The sequence below is a fragment of the Anomaloglossus baeobatrachus genome, chromosome 4 (genome assembly GCF_048569485.1).
Source record: "Anomaloglossus baeobatrachus isolate aAnoBae1 chromosome 4, aAnoBae1.hap1, whole genome shotgun sequence".
In the NCBI taxonomy this organism is placed as follows: domain Eukaryota; kingdom Metazoa; phylum Chordata; class Amphibia; order Anura; family Aromobatidae; genus Anomaloglossus; species Anomaloglossus baeobatrachus.
Genome location: NC_134356.1, coordinates 118,823,323 through 118,839,459, shown reverse-complemented (window position 1 = coordinate 118,839,459; position 16,137 = coordinate 118,823,323). Strand labels below are relative to the sequence as shown.

The 16,137-nt window shown below is 45.7% G+C and overlaps 1 protein-coding gene across 3 annotated transcripts in view; it reads left to right on the top strand.

The window, feature by feature from the left end:
- DBN1 (drebrin 1) overlaps nt 1–16,137 on the top strand; it is a 135,085-nt gene that overhangs the window by 105,812 nt on the left and 13,136 nt on the right. For 2 of the 3 annotated variants that reach the window (XM_075344516.1, XM_075344515.1), the window contains exons 6-12: nt 4,225–4,302; nt 4,488–4,639; nt 4,752–4,815; nt 4,890–4,973; nt 6,321–6,426; nt 6,897–7,537; nt 15,440–15,542. In XM_075344516.1, the coding sequence (XP_075200631.1) occupies nt 4,225–4,302; nt 4,488–4,639; nt 4,752–4,815; nt 4,890–4,973; nt 6,321–6,426; nt 6,897–7,537; nt 15,440–15,542 (1,228 nt within the window). The remainder of the gene's footprint in view (nt 1–4,224; nt 4,303–4,487; nt 4,640–4,751; nt 4,816–4,889; nt 4,974–6,320; nt 6,427–6,896; nt 7,538–15,439; nt 15,543–16,137) is intronic. The other variant, XM_075344517.1, reaches the window with a different exon arrangement.

Genomic DNA, 16,137 nt, shown 5'->3' with positions numbered 1-16,137 from the left:
AGCCGATGCTCTTCTGCAGGCGGTGTGCTCTCTAAGGGCAGAAGGAGTGGTGATCCCTGTTCCTCTTCAGGAACGAGGTCAAGGTTTTTACTCCAATCTGTTTGTGGTGCCAAAAAAGGACGGCTCTTTCCGTCCTGTTCTGGACCTAAAACTGCTCAACAAGCACGTGAAAACCAGGCGGTTCCGGATGGAATCTCTCCGCTCCGTCATTGCCTCGATGTCTCAAGGAGATTTCCTAGCATCAATAGACATCAAGGATGCTTATCTCCACGTGCCGATTGCTCCAGAGCACCAGCGTTTTCTACGCTTCGTTATAGGAGACGAACACCTTCAGTTCGTAGCCCTGCCATTTGGTCTGGCGACAGCCCCACGGGTTTTCACCAAGGTCATGGCAGCAGTGGTAGCAGTCTTGCACTCTCAGGGACACTCGGTGATCCCTTACTTGGACGATCTACTTGTCAAGGCACCCTCTCAAGAGGCATGCCAACACAGCCTGAACGTTGCGCTGGAGACTCTCCAGACTTTCGGGTGGATCATCAACTTTTCAAAGTCAAATCTGTCACCGACCCAATCACTAACATATCTTGGCATGGAGTTTCATACTCTCTCAGCGATAGTGAAGCTTCCGATGGACAAGCAGCGTTCACTACAGACAGGGGTGCACTCTCTCCTTCAAGGCCAGTCGCACCCCTTAAGACGCCTCATGCACTTCCTGGGGAAGATGGTGGCAGCAATGGAGGCAGTCCCGTTTGCGCAGTTTCATCTGCGCCCACTTCAATGGGACATTCTCCGCCAATGGGACGGGAAGTCGACGTCCTTAGACAGGAAAGTCTCCCTTTCCCAGACGGCCAAGGACTCTCTTCAATGGTGGCTTCTTCCCACCTCATTATCACAAGGAAGGTCCTTCCTACCCCCATCCTGGGCGGTGGTCACGACAGACGCGAGTCTGTCAGGGTGGGGAGCAGTTTTTCTCCACCACAGGGCTCAAGGCACGTGGACTCAGCAGGAGTCCACCCTTCAGGTCAATGTTCTGGAAATCAGGGCAGTGTATCTTGCCCTACAAGCCTTCCAGCAGTGGCTGGAAGGAAAGCAGATCCGAATTCAGTCGGACAACTCCACAGCGGTGGCATACATCAACCACCAAGGCGGGACACGCAGTCGGCAAGCCTTCCAGGAAGTCCGGCGGATTCTGATGTGGGTGGAAGCCACGGCCTCCACCATATCCGCAGTTCACATCCCCGGCGTAGAAAACTGGGAAGCGGACTTCCTCAGTCGCCAGGGTATGGACGCAGGGGAATGGTCCCTTCACCCGGACGTGTTTCAGGAAATCTGTCGCCGCTGGGGAAGGCCGGACGTCGACCTAATGGCGTCCCGGCACAACAACAAGGTCCCAACTTTCATGGCACGGTCTCGCGATCACAGAGCTCTGGCGGCAGACGCCTTAGTGCAAGATTGGTCGCAGTTCCAGCTGTCCTATGTGTTTCCCCCTCTGGCACTCTTGCCCAGAGTGCTACGCAAGATCAGGTCCGATTGCCGCCGCGTCCTGCTCGTCGCCCCAGACTGGCCGAGAAGGTCGTGGTATCCGGATCTGTGGCATCTCACGGTCGGCCAACCGTGGGCGCTACCAGACCGGCCAGACTTACTGTCACAAGGGCCGTTTTTCCATCTGAATTCTACGGCCCTGAACCTGACTGTGTGGCCATTGAGTCCTGGATACTAGCATCTTCAGGATTATCTCAAGGGGTCGTGGCCACCATGAGACAGGCTAGGAAGCCCACGTCTGCTAAGATCTACCACAGAACGTGGAAGATTTTCTTATCCTGGTGCTCGGCACAGGGAGTGTCCCCCTGGCCATTTGCATTGCCTACTTTTCTTTCCTTCCTGCAATCTGGTTTGGAAAAAGGCTTATCGCTCGGCTCCCTTAAAGGGCAAGTCTCAGCGCTATCGGTATTTTTTCAAAAGCGTCTAGCACGACTTCCTCAGGTACGCACGTTCCTGCAGGGGGTTTGTCACATCGTCCCTCCGTACAAACGGCCGTTAGATCCATGGGATCTGAACAGGGTACTAGTTGCTCTCCAGAAGCCGCCCTTCGAGCCTCTGAGGGATGTTTCACTTTCTCGACTCTCACAGAAAGTGGCCTTTCTGGTAGCGGTCACGTCTCTTCGGAGGGTATCCGAGCTGGCAGCGCTGTCATCCAAAGCTCCCTTCCTGGTTTTTCACCAGGACAAGGTAGTGCTGCGCCCGATTCAGGAGTTTCTCCCTAAGGTGGTATCCTCTTTTCATCTCAATCAGGATATCTCCTTACCTTCCTTTTGTCCTCATCCAGTTCATCGGTATGAAAAGGATTTGCATTTGTTGGATCTCGTGAGAGCACTCAGAATCTACATTTCCCGCACGGCGCCCCTGCGCCGCTCGGATGCACTTTGTCCTTGTCGCTGGTAAGCGCAAAGGATCGCAGGCTTCCAAATCCACCCTGGCTCGATGGATCAAGGAACCAATTCTTGAAGCCTACCGTTCTGCTGGGCTTCCGGTTCCATCAGGGCTGAAGGCCCATTCTACCAGAGCCGTGGGTGCGTCCTGGGCATTACGACACCAGGCTACGGCTCAACAGGTGTGCCAGGCAGCTACCTGGTCGAGTCTGCACACTTTCACCAAACATTATCAGGTGCATACCTACGCTTCGGCGGACGCCAGCCTAGGTAGAAGAGTCCTGCAGGCGGCGGTTGCCTCCTCGTAGGGGAGGGCTGTTTTGCAGCTCTAACTTGAGGTATTAATTTACCCACCCAGGGACTGCTTTTGGACGTCCCAATCGTCTGGGTCTCCCAATGGAGCGCCGAAGAAGAAGGGAATTTTGTTACTTACCGTAAATTCCTTTTCTTCTAGCTCCAATTGGGAGACCCAGCACCCGCCCTGTTTCCTTCGGGATTTTTGTTTTTTTCGGGTACACATGTTGTTCATGTTGAACGGTTTCAGTTCTCCGATGTTACTTCGGATTGAATTTGTTTAAACCAGTTATTGGCTTTCCTCCTTCTTGCTTTAGCACTAAAACTGAGCAGCCCGTGATCCCACGGGGGGTGTATAGCCAGAAGGGGAGGGGCCTTACACTTTTTAGTGTAATGCTTTGTGTGGCCTCCGGAGGCAGTAGCTATACACCCAATCGTCAATCGTCTGGGTCTCCCAATTGGAGCTAGAAGAAAAGGAATTTACGGTAAGTAACAAAATTCCCTTCTTTTTGCATAGACTTACATTAGTGCCGTATTGTGCCGACTGGGCTTGCGTTCGGTCCAGTTTTTGCCGCATGCGGTAGATTTAGCCGATGCGGCGGCTGGATGGAACGTTGCCTGGCACGTTTTTTTTTTGTCCGGCAAAAAATAAAAAAAACGCATCGCGCCGCATCCGGCCGATGCGGCGCAATTTGCAATGCATGCCTATGGACGCCGAATGCGGCGTCCTGCAGCAAACACCGCCTCTGGCCGCCGCATGCGGTTTTTTCCACTGCGCATGCTCAATAGCCTGCCGCAAGCGGCAAAAAACGGACGGGCCGCATGTCAAACGTATGCAAAGAATGCGGTTTTGTCTCCGCATCCGTTGCATAGGTTTTAGAGCCGGATTGGCCGGCTCTGCTAAAACCGGAGGTGTGAAAGCAGCCTTAATGACACCAGAAACCTAGGTCAGGCGGGCTAAACAGCACTAGGAATGCATCTCGCACGGATACGCAAGATGCACAGGGTCTGAATTGTAACCTATATATGACGCACAACCCCAGGTCAGGCGGGTTAGTTAGCACTATATGAGTGCATATCACATGACGGATTCACCATTTATCCACCCGAATTCAGAAGGTCCACACACATCCTGCAAAAATAAATAAAATGTGTCATACCTCAAATAGTGAGATATTCGTTAATATTTTGGTCTAAAATATGTAAGCTCACAATCCACGTCACGGATTCTCACACGCGAGTCCCTACATTCAATTATTTGAAAAAAAACACAGAACTATATAAAAAAAAATTCAGACCATAGGAGCCAATTCAGATGATGTACGCACACACAGAATGTGGCAAACACTCCTAGTAAAGATGGCTGTAGCCCAGGTGAGTAATACAACTCAAGCATGATAAATTCACAAATTGTAACATTCCAGATAAATACTTTACATTTGCAGTAAAGAATAACATATAATGTTGTTGATGATGTTGATATTTTATGTGCTTTTTACAGGGAACCAACTATCAGAAGACAGATGCAGCAGTGGAGATGAAACGTCTCAACAGGGAACAGTTCTGGGAGCAAGCAAAAGTAAACCTCCACTTCATCTCCCCCACACATACTTGTATACACACCTCCTTTTTTTTTCAATAAAAATGAGTCACAATGGCCACGTTTCCCTTTTTAAGGCAAACTGTTTTCCTTCCAGTTCCTCCTTTGCCATCTTTTTTATGAAAATATTGGTTACTAACTGACCACTGATATGTTCTTGTCAGAGAGAAGAGGAGGAAAGGAAGGAGGAAGAGAGGCAAAAGGCTATGGAGGAAAGATTACGCTTTGAACAAGAACGCATGGAACAAGAGCGAAAAGAGCAAGAGGAACGTGAGAAACGTTACCAGGAAAGAGAACAGCAAATAGAGGAACACAGGTATCAGCCTCTTTCTAGTTAAGGAATTAAACTGATTAAAAAAAAAGTACATTTAGAAATATACCTGTAATATCACTGTCACTTAGCCTTATGTTTTCTTTTTCCTGATCAGGAGGAAACTGCAATATGAAGAGGAAGAAGAGGCAAAGAAACGATTGCAAAGCAACTCAATATTTGTGAGTTAATTTCAAATACTCAGACCTTTTCTGCCTCCTATTTGTAGCAAGCAGTGCTTGATTATTGTTAATAGAACTGTCTGTTTATACCCTGCCAGATGGACCAGAGAGAGGATGACGAGGCAGCAGAACTAAAGAGGACAGAAAGTGAAGTGGAGGTATGTATGTGTTTGTTTTTTTCTTCTATGTATGGACCCTAAAGGCCGCTTTACATGCTACGATTTTATCTTACGATCTCAGTAGTGATGTGACACGCCCAGATCGTAGTTACGATTTGCTGAGATCGCACATATTTCACTTATTAGCGGTCACACGTACACATCTCACCAACGACGCAACAGCGATAAGCGATATATTGTTTGACCAAGGCGGTCGTGTGGATGTTCGTCGTTGGCAGGGTGTCAAACGTAGCAATATGTCTGCTGCGTTCCAAATGACTATCAATATTTTGAAACTGAACGACGTGTCAGCGATCAACAATTTTCAACCTATTTGCAATTGTTCGGAGTTGCACGTAGGTGTCACACGCAACGACGTCGCGAACGATGCCAGATGTGCGTCAAGGAAGCCGTGACCCCGACAACATATCGTCAGATAAATCGTAGCGTGTAACGCCGCCTTTAGTCTAAGCCACTATTGTTTCTGGTTCAGTTAAAAATGTTATTCAACTGTTGGTGGTGTTCACTACTTGGACTACCCATTCTCATTACCCTTGTTCACCCCCATAAAAATAATTAAGCCTATACTCTCCTCCGGTGCGACCACGGTTCCAGCAATGTCTGAAGCCACATTTCCGGGGTCCACGTGACCTTGTGACATGCGAGCCCCATGACTAATCAGCGTTTGCTTCCTGCTTCCCGGCTTTGGACGTTTGTGCAGGACGTTGGTGCTCACATCCTGCTCAAATGTCCAAAGGCGGGGAGATATAACAATGTCATGTGGGCCCTGGGAGCACAGCTAGGATATAGCTGGAACTGAGGCTGCACCAGAGGTGAGTATAGACTTTTGTTTTTACGGGGGCGAACAAGAGAAATGAGAAGGAGCTGTCAAAGTAGTGGACAACCCCTTTAACCTTAGGAATATATTGATCCACTACAATGGGCAAATGCTTATTCAGGGGTGAAGAACTCTTTTGTCATTGTGACAAAATACCAATAACGCTTTAGATGTCAAGTGCTTAAAGTCCACTCCTTCCCATCATCTTTCTGATAGGACATTCTGAGGGCAATGCATTGCTTTTTTTGGCCAGATTGCACTCCTCTAACATTTTATCTTCCATGATAATGGTATAAGACCATGTTTATATGGCACCTTGCATCTGTTGGAAAAGAGGGATAAACTTCCACTGTCTGAGCTATTCCTGTCATTTTTCAGTAGCGTTTTTCCCAATGTTTAGTTGTTGTTCTTAACAGATTTTACCTATTGTATATAACAAAGTTGTATAATATATTACTAAAATTAAGGATAAGGTTTACTCCTATACTTTTTATGTCCCTTTTCTACAGGAAGCTGCTGCCATAATTGCCCAGCGTACAGAAAATCCCAGGGAATTTTTCAAGCAACAGGAGAAGGCTTCTGATGTCAATGTTTCATTGCTAGCTCCTCGGACTGGTATGTCTGAAGAAAGCATGGCAAGAATAGGCATCTTCATGGCTCCCTTACTGCAGCAGACTGTTACCATGTGTATGCCTATAGCGGAGGTTCACAACAGTGTCTGTAATTGTGTTACTGTGGATGTCACCTTGTAGCCAGTACAGTTGGCTTTCAGGCTACTGTGGCAAGCCACACAATGGGTTTTAAGCCTCTGGTTGGAGACCACTGCCCTGTATGTTCAAGCCAAGCAACAAAGGATAAACCAAAAATCAGTGACTTACTTTTGTTTCTCTCCATGTTTAGTGCTAGTTGCAACTGTTTTGGCCTATTGGGATGACCCAATGGTGGAAGCATTTTTGACTCCTCTTGACCTAATAGATCTTATTCGAAAAAGATTTTATTAATGTTTGTATTGATGTTCACATTGAAAAATAATTAGGTTTTTTTTTTCCCCCCCACATTGATGGTTTCTCTACACTTACTTGCAGCAGTTAGAAGTTCCTCAGAAGCGGGACCACCTCGTACTCCAGAGAAAGAACGTCGTAGTAGCTTAGGTGAAGAGTGGAACAAAGCCCTGAGTTCTGAGCAGACTGTCCAGGACGGTGCATGGGAACCACAAGGGCTCACAGAAGATGTTTTTATGGAGACAAGAGATGAAGATGCTGGATTCCCAGCTGCTCCACAATTGACTGGGAGTGAAGGAGAAGCTGTTATGGAGCTGGGAGAGGTTGACTTGATTTCAGATGCTCATCCTCCCCCAACACAAGAAGCTCCTAGTCTACTTGATCTGTGGCAGAATGATGAGCCTCAGGATTCCACCTGGACAGATGGCAATTTGATGACCTCCCATGAGAATATCCAAACAGAGCAAAAACCTCTTGTGGAAACTGAGTCATGCCCTGCTGTTCCTGAGGATAACCTTCTGAACTTTGAGGAACTACCACAGCCACCTCCTACCTTCTGTGACATGGAAGCAGAGGAGGATCCCCAGAGTATCATTCACATTGAGGGTCCTCATCAGATGACTCTGAGCTATCAGCATGCACTGCAAGAAGCTTCTTGTCATCAGCCAGAGCTTACAGACTCTCTTCTCACAAATGGGGAGACCTCCCAAAGAGAAGGAACTCAGGTGTGCCTCAAATTTTAATATGAATTTTAGAGTAAAATATTGGCACTTCTCTTAAATAGTTTAAGACCATTTCCCCATTAATGACCTAGGCACCGTTTTTTTATTTTGGTTTTATTATTTATTTATATTAACGTCAATCGCATAGTCAACATGACATCAAGATGCCTGCAGCTGTCAATGGCCATAGCAGACATAAAAATGTCATGTGCTAAATATGGACCTTGGCCCGATTCACAAATCAGTTTGCATCAGAATTCTGTTGTAAAACCGTTTGAAATGTCTAATTAGTTTAGGAAATGTATTTCCAACAGCCAATATGGGAGGAGATTATGGGGCATAGTCGAGCACAGCTGACAGTCGTCCTCTTTTTTTTTTTTTTTAACTTCGTTTTATTAACAATTTCAAACATGGTAAAACTGACATTTGCCATATTAAAATAGCTCAGTACATAGTAATATTTGAATATAACAATGAACAGTCATATAAAGTCCATAATATCTTTAGCACTTTGGATAATAACATTGTTCTATCTTTTCTTATCATTTGCATATATATCTAATTTTATATTGAATAAACAATTCGTGTCGGTTGCTTACCCAATGCAGCTGCAATTAGCAAAGCAAGATATGGTATCAAAAGTAACATGGTAACAATTTAAAATGTAACTTTTAATAGTTTATAATAAAAGAAATTTTTGACCACACAATATAAAAGGTTGTAAAACCAACCTAAATGAATAGGGCCCGAAACAGACTCCTACTATTACCAAATTAGGACACAGGCACGGTAGGAAAGTCGCCCACCGTAACCGTAAAAATAAGGTGACCAGACAGAATTGTCACCCTAATATGCACACCGAGATATACCACACTTCAATATACAGTGCTTAAAACAGTCACTAGGACAAATAGTTAGGTCCTGCTGTGGTAAATGGAAAATGCAAAAGGCTGTCCAAAAGAGGGGGGGGCAGACCCTTCAGCCTCACAATACCCCTCAAATGGCAACACTCTGACCTTAGTTTGTGCTTAGACCTACTGTGCCTGTGTCCTAATTTGGTAATAGTAGGAGCCTGTTTCGGGCCCTATTCATTTAGGTTGGTTTTACAACCTTTTTATATTGTGTGGTCAAAAATTTCTTTTATTATAAACTATTAAAAGTTACATTTTAAATTGTTACCACGTTACTTTTGATACCATATCTTAATTTTATATTGAGCATAAGAACAGCTTTAACTATCAGCATGACCATATTTTCAAAACAAGATAGAAAGAGGAAGAGAAAAGGAAGAAAGAAAGAACAGCCACATTGCATTATTATACCTCAATATACCGTTGGACAGTGTTTGTTTCATATCCCAACATCTAACGGGAACCACCATTATCCGCATAATCTCCCTCAAACCTCCGCAAGTGTGTCTGGAGAAGAATTCCACAAACCCCAGATTTTGTAACATTTTCCCGGGCACCCCCTATTATAATATACCACCCGCTCATAGACTATGGTTGCATTGACTAGTTTAACCCATGACCGCACAGTTGGATTCAAATCTCCCATCCACCTCAGAGCTATTCATTTCCTAGCCAGAAACCATGCCTCTCTGAGGAATATGGTCATGTAATGATCCCAGGACTCTTCCTCCTAGTCGTCCTAATTTACGTAAAAAAATTACAATAAATACTATGACGCACTCCCCCACCAAATAGTGTGGGGTGCATCTTAGTCTTGAATGTAGGGCATGGTTGCGGGGAATTAGGGTGCTGCGGTGGAGCGGGTCATCGGTGACATGAGCAGGCTGTAGCAGCGCCTACCCTGACCACGTGGGCCCGCTCAATTCATATGCATGCAACCTCCCGCCCATCGACTCTCTGTGCTAAAGCCGGCGCTGACAGGTGGGAGGGGGATGCGCGCATAATTAACTGCTGGCCCGCGTGATCACCACTGGCAACTACAGCCTGGTGTGATCATGTGTGGCTTTATTCACTGCCCCCCGCGTATCATCAGCGCGGTGGGCAGTGAATAAGTACGGTATAGTCACTGGTCACAGTTTCCTGCAGCATCGTGATGACCTCCTGTATGCCGGCCGCTGATTTGTGTGGAGACTAGTGGTGCGCACAGCAATGACGTAATCACTAGTGATGAGCGAGCATGCTTGTTACTACTCGGTACTCGCACGAGTATCAATGTACTCGGGCTACTCGGCGGGGACCGAGTAATCTCGCGATACTCGTGCTGTACTCGTGGTCTTCATGTTGGCGCTCTTTTTACAGCCATCCCTTATGCAGGGATTGGCTGGCAGACCACTGCAATGCCACAGCCCTGTTACTTGTGGAATTGCAGTGATTGGCCGGCCTGCACAGCGTGACCGTGCCTTTAGCCCGACACTTCCCCGCTCGGCTACGGCCCCTCCCGCACTCCACTCCGCGTGTGTATATTTATATATATGCACGCTTACACACACACGCACGTTTTTTTTTTTTTTAATTTACAGTTTTAGGGTTTCTACATGCTGCCGGGGGTCATTTCAGAATAATACTCGGGTCTCCCATAGGATAACATTGGGCTCGGTGCTCGGGCCGAGTACACGAGTATTTTGAGATGCTCGGCCCGAGCCTCGAGCTCCCGAGCATTTTAGTACTCGCTCATCACTAGTAATCACTGTGCGTACCGCTCTCCACAAACATCAGCGGCCGGCAGACAGGAGGACATCGCGATGCTGCATGGAATGGTGACCGGCTCCACACAGGTCAGTGGCACTGCTGCTGACACAGAAAGGAGGATGAGAGATGCTGCGTGGAGTGAGGAAAGGTGAGCATAAACGTTTTTTGGGGGGTTCTTTGTGTTGCAGGATGGAGGTATTTATCAGGATATGAGGTATCATATACAAGACAGGAGGATTACTACCAGAATGGGCTACGTTAGTCGAGAATTTGGGGACATTACCCCCCATAACAGTGTCAGCAGCAGATCCTCGCCCCATAACAGCCTCATGACCACATTTTTTGCTTAAAATTTTATTTTCCTATTTTCCTCCTCTAAAACCAGGGTGCGTCTTATGGTCCGGTGCGTCTTATAGTCCGAAAAATACGGTATAGTCTATTCTCTAGATCTCCATCAAAGCAGGCTGCTGTTAAAAGGGTGTTCCCATCTCCAAGATCCTAGCCCAATGTATAGTAGTTGCAATAATATTAGCAGATAGCTCCAATTAGAGATGTAGTTTAGTTCTTTTGATTCACTGTCACTTACCTCATGTTCAGGGCATTGTAGGACCTCAGGTATCCATTGTTATGACCACTAGCAACTAATTAGCTGAGAGAGAGAGAGATATTATGATATTAAATACAAAAAATATTTTGCCAGCTTACCGATACTCCCCGATGTGTGGAGTCTTTTTGTATCGTCCAGAGATGGGGTCCGTAAGGAAAATAAAGCAGGAGCCAGCCACAAATAATCAAAAAAAGTTGTCCAAACTCCAGCGGATAAATTCCAAACTCACTTCATAATTTTAAAATTAATCTTGCGATACAAATTTTTTTGAAATTTCATTAAAAATAGATCCACGCTTTGGGCAATATGCTATGTCAAATAGGAGTGGTAGTCTCTTGGACTACGTGTTTCGGCGTATGTACGCCTTCTACATGGTCCTCTAATTATTATGATATTAGTATTATAATATTAGTCTTCCTAATACATATTTGGGTAGGATTTTGGAGGTCGGACTATCCCTTTTTAAGAGTAAAATTAGTAACTAGAGTACATTTTACGTTGGCGCACAGCAGCTGAAAAAAAAATTACCGTATTTTTCGTTTCGTTTTTATAAGACGCATGTATTTTAGAGATAAAAAAAGTAAAAAAAAAAATGGGGTTTGTCTTATACTCTGGTCTTGTCTTACCGGAGGGGGGTGGAAGCGGTGGTCGAGTTGGGTCACAGGAGGCAGAGGCTGTGCTGGCAGAAGCGGCTCAGTGGTGGTGGAGGCGGAAGCTGCAGTGGTTGTGTGGTGGAGCATTCTGGTGCGGCGAGTGTCCCAGTCTGTCCGCGGTCCGGGCTTCAAAGAAATATTTAAATTTTTTTTTTAATTATCACATCTAACATACAAGCATTTTGCTTATTTATTGGATGTTTGTAAAATGCTTGTCTAAACATAATGGCAGATGCTTGTTATCCATATTATTGGCAATTCAAAAATAAGTCATGAGACGTGATACTATATTTTTCCTACAGGAAAAATGTGCTGTAATATTTTGATCACTAGCTATATCTGCTGCAGGTCTCGTGAATAGAGATCAGCGGGTCCGTGAGATAATAATTTATTATGGTTAATAGTATTAGTATAATATATATATATTTTTTTTTTTTTTTTTATTAAAACCGGTTGCAATCCAAAATCCGATCCACATAGAAGTCTATGGGGTTCAGAAACTGGAGATTAAAAATGTTGGTGGAAGGGATAGGAAGATAGGCGTGCGCGTGATTATAACCACCGATGCTCTGTCATGGCAGCAAGCTGCTACTAGGTCACGCATTCACTTCCGGAGCAGTCTTCATTGAATATGCACTGCTTTCCCTGCCCACCGGTGTTTGTGATGGGCTGCATTCAGCCGCGCCCCCACATTGAGTGTCTGTGTCAGCTGACTGCTTCCATTCACAGGCATATATGCATGTCTATATCGTAGGCCGGGGTCACACTGGTGTATGGCATCCAATGCGAGAGCATTGGACGCAATATGAAAATGAACCTTGGCTCAGGCTCTCCTGCAAGCATGGTCTAATGCGGGCATCACACGATACGATATATCTGGCGATATGTCGTCACGGTCAAGTCGTTAGTGACGCACATCCGGCATCGTCAGAGATATCGTACCGTGTGACACCTATGAACGAGCAGAAATACTTGTTCATTTTCATGATCTCGTTCCTCCTTCTGTGCTCCGGTTGTTCGTCGCTCCCGTGGCAGCACACATCTCTCCGTGTGACACCCCGGGAGCGATGAACACAGCTTACCTGCGTCCCGCCGGCAATGCGGAAGGAAAGAGGTGGGCGGGATGTTTACGTCCCGCTCATCTCCGCCCCTCCGCTTCTATTGGCCGGCTGCCGTGGGACGTTGCTGTGATGCCGAACGTCCCTCCCCCTTCAGGAAGAGTATGTTGACCGCCCACAGCGACGTCGCCCGGGAGGTAAGTGCGTGTGACGGGGGGGGGGGGGAGTGTTAACGACTTTGTGCGCCACGGGCAACTAATTGCCCGTGACGCACAAATGATGGGGGCGGGTGCGAACGCACGATTTATCGTTCCATGTGACGCCCGCATAAGTGTCATGTGACTGTGAACGATCCTGTGATCAGATGACAGCTGGAAAGGAGAGGGAGGGAATAATTCCCCCCCACCCCCTCCATTTTTTTTAGCCTGTGCATAGATCGCACGATATTTCTCATACCCAAAGACTTCGCAGATAGGCCGGTCTTACACTTGCGTGTGACTGCCCGGCCTGCTGCTCTCTGGACAGGAGCCTGCATCTGCATGTATTTCTATGCAGCTGTGCGCTTGTGTTCGGAGAGTGGAAGGCCGTGTGATGTCACTTAATATTTGCGCGAGTCACACATAAAGGTAACGCTGCTGCATGCTGCAATTTTTTTTTTTATATTTTTTTTCTTCCCTCAGTCTGGGGCTGAGGAAAGACTTGCAGATGTGAGCTGCAGCATTGTCTTATGTGCGGTCGAGTGCATTGCAAGATTTTCTCACTGCACTTGTGCGAGTCATACGTCAGTTTGACTCTACCCATACAGTAAAAATAAAAAATTGGTGTCGGGTCCCTCTATATTATAACAGCACAGATAAAGCTCCACGGCCATAGGCTGCAGCCCCAGCCCTGCGCTAATCTTGGCTGTGTATCAAAATAAAAGGAACTGCATGCAATTTTTTTTTTTTTTTTTTTTTAAATGAAATTTAAAAAAAAACAAAAAAAACAGCGTGTGGTCTCCCCTAATTTTGCTACCCAGCCAAGATAAAGCCCGACAGCTGGGAGTTGGTATCCTCAGCCTTGGGAGGGCCATGGTTATGAAACCCGCAGCCACCCAGGATTGTCACATCCTTTAGATGCGACAGGCCTGGCACTTTACTCGACTCTTCCCTTTGCCCTGGCACGTTGGCAATTGGGGAAATAAGATGTTAATAACAGCCCACAGCTGCTACTAAACCCTGGATTAGTGATGGAAGGTGTCTGAGACCCCCCCCCATCACTAATCTGTAAGTGAAAGCAAGTAACACACTAAAAAAATCCTTTATTTGGAATAAAATGCAAAAAAACATCCTTTCACCACTTTATTAACCACCTAAACACCCCTGCAGGTCCGACGTAATCCACACAAGGTCCCATGGTGATTCCAGCTTTGATACATCTCTGTCGTAGCGAGCGGCTATATTGCATGACTGCTCGGTGTGAGCTCCAGGGAGAGAATGAGCCTGGATTAGCGATGTCCGGGTACAGGCAGATGTCATCACACAGGCTGGGGCCGCGTCTGACTGCAACCAATCGGAGAGGCCAGGCCAGCCAGTGGGCGGGAAAGCAGTGCATATGTATGAGCAATGATGAGCGGCCCAGGGAGGTTGCAAGAGCAGCGTACAGCAGCGATGGAGCCTTGGTAAGTATGAAGCACTTGCTTCATTCTAATTTATTTCTTTATATTTTTATTTCTCGACTGCCGGATGCGGATCAAGCACCCGGGCAACTTTGAAACCGCGCGGATCCGGACTTTTACTGCCCACCACTACTCGTGAATTAATTGCAGATTTTCTAGCGTTCAGTTACAGTGGATCGGCCACCAGATTTCACAATACAAATTAGATGTGGGGTTATGAATCTTTAGACCAGTTTAAGGTTTGTGCATTCACAAGGTTTAAGAAATGTGCTTATTTAGAACATTAGTTTTGTGGAAAAAAGAACAAAAAAACAAGAAATTAAACAAAGTGATGCTCATTTTACCAATCCGCAATATCTTCAGATCTGTTGCTGCTCTCTGCTTGCTAGGCTTCAATAATATGGATATATGCCCTACAATATATTGTATGTGACTCCAGTAGTGTACGTTGCAGCTAATAACCATGTCAATATGTAATTGCTTGAGCCTGGCGAGGAGATGTCAGCAGTGGACCTTGTATGAGGTGGCACAGGAGTCATGGGAGATTGGGAAGGTGAGAATTGGTAAGTTTGCTATTTTTCGGATGGGACAACCTATTCACGTGTGTAGTATGTTAAGGCCCTTGCATTGTTCTCCCAGAGAAGTCACCGTCCGACCTGTCAGTCAGCGGCTTTCTCACAGAGCACACCGGAGAGTTTGCAGTATGACCAGCTGTATGGGAGTGTAGGCTGACTGATCTGCCGAAGCGTCATTAGGCATATCGCGATCTAATGGCTATGGCCAGCTTTATTCTTTCTTCAGACATATAAGATTGTCCGCTTATGCCATGGTGAAATCTTCTGAGGACAATCTAGTCCCTATGGGTCTCATAGTATACTGCATATGCGCTATTGCTCTCCTGTCGATCAGCTTCAAGTCTTATACGAATCGAATCAAACCTTTCAAAAATAATTCTTAGATTTTTACACTTATTATAAAATGTTCTTGGTGCTTATATGGAGCAAAAAAGTGTCATAATTTCTTAAAGTTCAGAGGTCATTAATATAAATTTAACTTTTTTTTTTTTTTTCTCGGTGATTCTGATTTGTTGCCAGTGAGAACCTCTGGCTATGTGCACACTAGTGGTTGTCAGGTATGATCAATAACTCTGGGACTTCTAGCTGTAGGCAACTAGTCTATTCCACGACCTTCATGCAAAATGTCAAGGATGATTTTTCTGTTCTACCTACATTGTGGGATAATGCGTTTCTTGTCTGTTCATGCTTTTCAGGCAAGTGAAGGTTACTTTAGCCAGTCACAGGATGAAGATTTTGCTCAGAACGATGACATGTCTGCTAAAGCGCCACCTCCAGTGTTTTACAACAAGCCACCAGGTAATAAATCTTTTTGTTCATAGAGGGTTTGTTTTTTTTTTTTCCCCCCAAAGCCTAATTCTACAAGAGTTTTTCTCTTAGAGGTCTAGGGAAATTACAGTGTTAACCTTCATTTACAAATCTGAGCGTTAAAAGGGTTCTCTTGCAGTGGGATGTTACTCCTTACGGTAGCCTATTAATGTCAAATAAGTGGAAGTCTTAACTACCAGGCCCCGATCAGCTGATTGCTGGAGACCCAGTGCTCCTAGTGCTTTGTCCCCTTCATTGTTCATGAGCCACAGCTCATTACATTTCGTAGCAGTTGTTGGATATTGCAGCTCACCCCTATACATTAGAAATGTGTTGAGAAATCTCTGCATTAGGACTTTTAAGGGGAATCTACACTATTTAACACTGTGCAGTTTATCGCCAATACTGAATCCTAAATCCATACCTTTCTTAAACCCTCTTTTAAAGGGAAAAAGAGGCTTTTTGATGTAATCTGAGATCACCTAGTAGTAGAGTCCCTGATAACAGCGGTATGTCACTTACTAGGCTTTGCTGTTTCAATATGATCGGTGTTTTCTCACTGGTAGAAGATCTCTATAGGACATGG